The 7,136-nt window shown below is 40.8% G+C and overlaps 1 protein-coding gene across 1 annotated transcript; it reads left to right on the top strand.

Annotated features, from left to right (window-relative positions):
• Positions 1-226: 226 nt before the first annotated feature.
• On the top strand, positions 227-5,444 carry LOC129306276 (cell division control protein 48 homolog D-like). Its single transcript, XM_054946770.1, is given in 10 exon segments — positions 227-385; positions 556-721; positions 1,362-1,476; positions 1,479-1,589; positions 2,667-3,433; positions 3,516-3,737; positions 3,870-3,941; positions 4,028-4,309; positions 4,492-4,851; positions 4,954-5,444. Coding segments are annotated over 10 exon segments (2,424 nt in total). The 5' UTR covers positions 227-356; the 3' UTR covers positions 5,254-5,444.
• The last annotated feature ends 1,692 nt before the right edge of the window (positions 5,445-7,136 follow it).

Raw genomic sequence — 7,136 nt, forward strand, 5'->3', positions numbered from 1 at the left:
TTTATAATATGGACTATCTATATATAAGCCCTTGTATTTTTAATGCTAAGATATTTTTACAGGATAACAATCCTAGCTATTCGGAAGTATCTCAAATTTAGAATGGGGAAAAAAAGAAAAGAAAAGAAAACAAAGTCTTAGCAGGAAGCAATCACCAAAAAAAAAAAAAAAAAGAGAGAGAGCTGTCCCCCTTCCCAAGAAGGAGTTATTCCTATATAAATATCAGCGACCTAACCCCCTCAGATCTCCCTCAGACCCTCACCGTCCTCTCCTTCACTTCATTCTTTCGTTCACTGCAATAACACAACAGAGCCTTCTCCTCCAAGTCTACGCGTCCCTGTCTCTCTTCTTCCACCATGTCTAACCAGGCTGAATCATCTGATTCGTAAGCCCTCTTCCCGCTTTGGTTTTTCGGATCTCCTTTCTGTTTAGCACTCCGATCCTTCTATTTGCTTCTTTTTTCTCTATTCCTATATAATTTTATTTTCCCGTTCATTTTTGTTCCATATGATCTAATTTCTATCTGCTGTTCTCTTTTGGTGGAGAATATGTCAGTAAGGGAGCGAAGAGGGACTTTAGCACTGCGATTTTGGAGCGCAAGAAGGCTCCGAATCGGTTGGTTGTTGATGAGGCCATTAACGATGACAATTCTGTAGTCGCACTCCACCCGGAGACCATGGAAAAACTCCAGCTGTTTCGCGGTGATACAATTTTGATTAAGGTAATACATTTGCAGTATTGTTGTTTATTTTGAGTTAATACTCTAACTGCGGGCCGGGCTTATTAGCTTTTCGGAAACTTGGTGGTCGCTATACGTATTCTCATCCCTACGTTTGCTTGCTTGAGATTTAGGTGTGTGGGTTGTGAATAGAGGCTAAAATTATGTTTTTCACCTGGTCTTCCTGGGTTGAATGAAAATTATAATAGAGGAAAGTTATTATCTTTTTTAGTCTCTTATCGAATGTCTGTAAATAGTCTCAATTGAAGAGGGAAACTCTGTTTTCGAAGCGAACCACTAAGGTCCTTTGTACGGTTGTTTACACTGATTCTGAGTTTGTTTTCTTATGGCATACGACGGTATGATTCGTAGGCCAAGGAGAAAAGAATTGGCTAGATAAAACATCCTATTTCAATGTAATTTGCATGGTACTCGAACTACTTTCTCCCCATTCATCCCAAGCTTGTAGGAGGAGGGAGCAAAACGTCTGGGCATTGAATGTTGTGGCTTGCTGTTATTTTTTGTGATATTTTTGGACAAAATTCAAGAAAGTCGAATTTTTTTCCTTTTTCTTTTTCCTTGCGTGTAAGATACTGTTCTCCATTTGATTATTCGTTTGCTTATTTCCGATCATCTTGTTTAGGGAAAGAAAAGGAAAGATACAATCTGCATTGCTCTTGCTGATGACACATGTGATGAACCCAAGATAAGGATGAACAAGGTTGTGAGAAACAACCTGAGGGTTAGGCTTGGAGATGTTGTTCTGTGCATCAGTGCGCTGATGTCAAATATGGCAAGCGAGTCCACATTCTTCCAATCGATGACACTATTGAAGGGGTTACTGGAAATCTTTTTGATGCATACTTAAAACGTAAGTTACCGTTGTATTTTTTCATTAGACATTGCAAGAGCTGTTTCCGTAAGTTCCATATTTCTTAAATTATTTCCTCTTTCATCTGCAGCCCTCCCGTTTGAGTAAAATAATTGTAGTTCGTTGTGTTTATGGTAAACATTTTTTTGGTCATGACATGCCACACGTACTTTGACCTTATGACTTGAGCGTTTCGTCTTTGACCTTTTTGTGCATAATTGGAAGAAACAACATTCATAAAAGAAAATAATAAGCCATATAATGAACATTTTTATGGTAAGGCTTAGGTTTTTCCTGTACCTTCACACCATGCATTGGCTTCCTTGAGAGTTATTACCACCAATTTATTGAAGTTAAATTGAATGGGATTGTGTTGAACTTCTGTTATCTTATTTTCATTGATGTGGAATGCATTCTGATAGAGCTGGTGATACCCAAAAAATTTGGACGTCATTTCCTAAGACCTATGGTAGACAAGCTAGGAAGGGAAGTTATATAGAGAATAGTAACACCAGTGGTCAAGAGATTTATCCTAAGGTTTATAACTGGAGATTTAAAATGGTAAAGGACAAGTCGGGTTGGGTGTAACCAAAGGTATAGGTAGTGTTGGTAGGGCTAATGACTACTTTTTCGCTCTTTAAATCTGTCCTTTCGTGCAGAGGGAGGGGTGCGGAGTCTTTTGGAAATTGAGAATTATGAGGGGAGTTATGGCCTCTTGAATGCAAGGTTGGGATTGAGGAAGATCATCTTTCTTCATCATTTTTCTCTCTGTCTTAGCGTATGTTAGCAAGTGATTATGTTCTAGGTTGCTGTTTTGTGGATTGTATTTTGTAATGATTCTTGTACTTTGTAACTGTTATATGGGTGTGGGAGGGAGATGGGGTTAGCTTGAATCATTATTTCCCTTGCAATCCCATTTTATTATTCAGCAATGGTATTTCCAGTCCATTTGTATTGTATTTTCTGGTTTTGCTTGTTTGAAGCTTATAATAATAGTGGAGGGCTCTATCACATTCATATATGCTTGCTTAGGCCTGTTATGTTGTGAATACTAAGTGCAGTGCTTCACCCTTGCAGCTTATTTTCTGGAGGCATATCGTCCAGTGAGGAAGGGCGACTTGTTCCTTGTCAGAGGGGGAATGAGGAGTGTAGAATTCAAGGTTATTGAAACTGACCCTTCAGAGTATTGTGTTGTTGCACCCGACACTGAGATCTTTTGTGAAGGAGAGCCTGTGAAGAGGGAAGATGAGGATCGATTAGATGAGGTTGGTTATGATGATGTCGGTGGTGTAAGAAAGCAGATGGCCCAGATTAGGGAATTGGTGGAATTGCCTCTGAGGCACCCACAATTATTCAAGTCTATCGGTGTTAAGCCACCCAAAGGAATTTTGCTCTATGGGCCGCCTGGATCCGGTAAGACTTTAATTGCCCGAGCAGTTGCGAATGAAACTGGTGCCTTCTTTTTCTGCATTAATGGACCTGAGATCATGTCAAAACTGGCTGGTGAGAGTGAAAGCAATCTGAGGAAGGCATTTGAGGAAGCGGAAAAGAATGCACCCTCTATCATCTTCATCGATGAGATAGACTCTATAGCTCCCAAGCGGGAGAAGACTCATGGAGAAGTTGAGAGGAGGATTGTGTCCCAGCTGTTGACACTCATGGACGGGCTAAAAGCACGTGCGCATGTAATTGTTATTGGAGCCACAAATCGTCCCAACAGCATTGACCCAGCTCTAAGGAGGTTCGGAAGGTTTGATCGGGAGATAGATATTGGTGTTCCAGATGAAGTTGGCCGTCTTGAGGTGCTGCGAATCCACACAAAGAACATGAAGCTTGCTGAAGATGTAAGACCTTCTTTTCCCTGTGAGTTTTTTGGGTTCACTATAATTTGTTCCTAAAGGAGTTTCTCTGTCTCGTTAACTGCAGGTTGATTTGGAAAAAATTTCAAAGAATACTCATGGCTATGTTGGTGCCGATCTTGCTGCCTTGTGTACTGAAGCTGCCCTTCAGTGCATCAGAGAGAAAATGGATGTGATTGACCTGGAAGATGAAACGATTGATGCTGAGATACTGAACTCAATGGCTGTGACAAATGAACATTTCCAGACTGCTCTGGGATCAAGCAACCCTTCTGCTCTCCGCGAAACAGTATGCTTTTCAGTCTTGTTTCTCTCTCTCCATAGATTGCTCGTTTCCCATCATTCTCCATCCCTTGACTATGATCTCCTGTGATTGCTTTTGAGGTGATTTTTGTCTAACTTGGACTCTTATAATCACTAGGTTGTTGAAGTGCCCAATGTCAGCTGGGAGGACATTGGGGGCCTCGAGAATGTTAAGAGAGAACTCCAAGAGGTAGATGAAGATTTTGCATTGAATGATGCGACTTCACTTTCATCTTTTCATTTGCTTCTAGGTTTTAACGTTGCTCTCTTTTGCAGACTGTTCAATATCCTGTGGAACATCCTGAAAAATTTGAGAAGTTTGGAATGTCCCCATCAAAGGGGGTTCTTTTCTATGGGCCTCCTGGATGTGGCAAGACGCTCTTGGCTAAAGCTATTGCCAATGAATGCCAGGCGAACTTCATCAGCGTGAAAGGTCCTGAGCTACTTACTATGTGGTTTGGAGAAAGCGAGGCTAATGTGCGGGAAATTTTTGACAAGGCGCGTGGTTCTGCGCCATGTGTACTCTTCTTTGATGAACTTGACTCAATTGCGACTCAGGTTTGTGACAGATAGGGTTGCTAAGTTATGATCTAGGCATATGACAAAACGTATTGTTTTTCAAAATCCTTGTATTCATCCCAAATACCATTGCTGAGAAAATTTGTGCACCCTTTTGCGATTACCATGATCATTTTTGGTTGATTATTGTATTTACATCTTTTATTTGCCTTGCCTTGCAGAGAGGTAGCAGTGTAGGAGATGCCGGGGGCGCTGCTGACAGGGTTCTGAATCAACTCCTTACAGAAATGGATGGGATGTCTGCTAAGAAAACTGTGTTCATTATTGGGGCCACCAATCGACCAGACATCATAGACCCTGCACTTCTGCGCCCTGGTCGTCTAGACCAGTTGATTTATATCCCCCTTCCAGATGAGGAATCCCGCTATCAGATATTTAAATCTTGCCTGCGAAAATCGCCCGTCTCAAAGGATGTTGATCTTAGGGCTCTTGCCAAGTATACTCAGGGCTTTAGTGGCGCTGACATTACTGAGATTTGCCAGCGTGCGTGCAAGTATGCCATAAGAGAGAACATTGAGAAGGTACTTTCCTACTTTCCTGAAGATCTTTCTCGGTGCACTATATTTGCTAATTCTTCTGGATGCGACTCGGGCTAATTCTTTTTCTTTGATTTCTCTTGGCAGGACATTGAGAGGGAACGGAGGAGAAGTGAGAATCCTGAGGCAATGGAGGAGGATGTGGAAGATGATGTAGCGGAAATTAAGGCGGCTCATTTCGAGGAATCCATGAAGTATGCTCGAAGGAGTGTGAGTGATGCTGACATTCGCAAGTACCAGGCTTTTGCCCAAACGTTACAGCAGTCCAGAGGATTCGGAACAGAGTTCAGGTTCCCAGATAGCAGCTCTGCCGGTGGTGGTGCTGCCGCCTCGGCCGACCCTTTTGCAAGTGCTGGCGGAGCTGATGAGGATGACCTTTATAGTTAGGTCAAACACATGGATTTGCGTTATTTTATATTTATACATTTATATTTACTTTTTCCATTTTGTGTGTGAAGTCTGCAAGGCTTCCATTTGATCTTTGATCACTTAGTTGTCATTGAGCCGTGATAGGCATTGTTTCAAAGAATTATATCGAACTTCATTTTATAATGCCAAAATTCAACAGCTTCTCTGCACATTTCCGGGTTGCCCTATACACTTCTTTCAAACTCGTCGAATATGTACTCATTTCATCGGTTTACAATCTCTCCGGTACCTGTGCCATCGGCATCGTCTTTGTGATAGTCACGCACTTCTGCAAAAGGTCGCCTATCAGTTCGCAGAATGGCTATCATGGCGACAAAATTTGATTTTAGATTTTTTTCCCCCTTTGGACAAATCAATCCAAATTCGCTTGTATCACTGATTTAAGGTGAAGCCCAGTTCTAATACTAAAGCATCTCCGAGCCCCTCCCAAGGCTGGTCGTGCATAACCTTTCAAATAATAATAATATATAAAAGAAAGCCTTGTCCAGTCAATTTACCTGGGATGAACAATGAAGTGTTACCGTATCACGCCGAGTTTCTCATTTTGGTCTTCTTTGTATTTTTTGCTATATATTTACCTTATACTATCATGTTTTTTTTTTCTCTCTCCTACCTTTTTATCCTATATCTCCCACCTTTTTCCACCTTCAAACATATAATAACTTGTATTTTCTAATAAAACATATTTTAAATCAATTTACTTATATATTATAAATATTAAATCAAGAAAAATGACATGCGACTTGATATATTAGATGGTAACATAAGGCAAAAAAAAAGGAAAAAAGGAAAAAAAATCTAATATTGTCCTATGTTTGTTGGAAACAACTCAAAGATGGGAAGGTTGCATCTTAAGTTGAACTATAAAAAAATGTATTTTCCTTTCTAAATTTATCCCAAATCTTGATCAAATGTTTAATTTCATTTGACCCAAACAGAGTATATCACAAGAGATACGTATGAATCCGATTTGAATGATTATTTCTAAATTTCGCCGATCCATTCATTTCACAGGATTAGCGTGAATACCCCAAAAAAAAAAAAAAGTTTGACAGTGGAAGACTCAAACAGCTAACTTTCCCAGATGTGATATTTGTGGGGTAAAAATTTACCACACAGACTTGTTTTTTGCTCCGTTGGGTAGTATCTTGAGTCAATGCCCAGCACGTCGAGTCTTTTCTCACGGGTCTGTAAACAATAGAAAATATGCTCTCGCATCGCAATCCAAAACACACGAACCACGGTAAACATCTCCACCTCATAACCTTTTTGTGCGATTTTTCAAAGCTGAGAGGTACTGCAAAATCTGAAATCACACAACACTTATCATCATTGTCCTATCACTGCACCGACCACACCACTACACGTGCGTGTGAGAGAAATTAAATTGTCGAAATTTCTCCGTTGGAAACTTCCAGAGGTCCCACCGGAGTAAAACACCCCCAGACCCTCTGAGAGGTATAAGGCCATTAAAACGAGCGCGCGCCTTTATATACAGCGAGCTCTATTCAATAATCCAGTAGGTTATAACAAACCCTACTAATCAACAACTTGCTTCATAAATCAAAGGCTGTCCAGCAAACTTTTGAAATAATGGCTCCTCGATCGGCTCAATAATTGTTCTCCCTCCTACTCCTACTCCTAGTCCTTGCAAAATGAATGATTAGGGCTAAAAGTAGAGGGAAACAAGAGATGTCCGAGTTTAGTGACACACATCACATCAGTGCGAGTTTAAGTGAGGCGAGGATTTGTTTTGGAGCGAGATTAATTCGGCTCGCTGGGTCGGTGATAAGAGACCACGAGGATTGGTCCAAGAGTATGCAGGAGAAACAGGGCTCATG

This window comes from Prosopis cineraria, unplaced genomic scaffold, assembly GCF_029017545.1.
Source record: "Prosopis cineraria cultivar Desert tree isolate PC_DT_omini unplaced genomic scaffold, ASM2901754v1 PC3, whole genome shotgun sequence".
NCBI lineage: Eukaryota > Viridiplantae > Streptophyta > Magnoliopsida > Fabales > Fabaceae > Prosopis > Prosopis cineraria.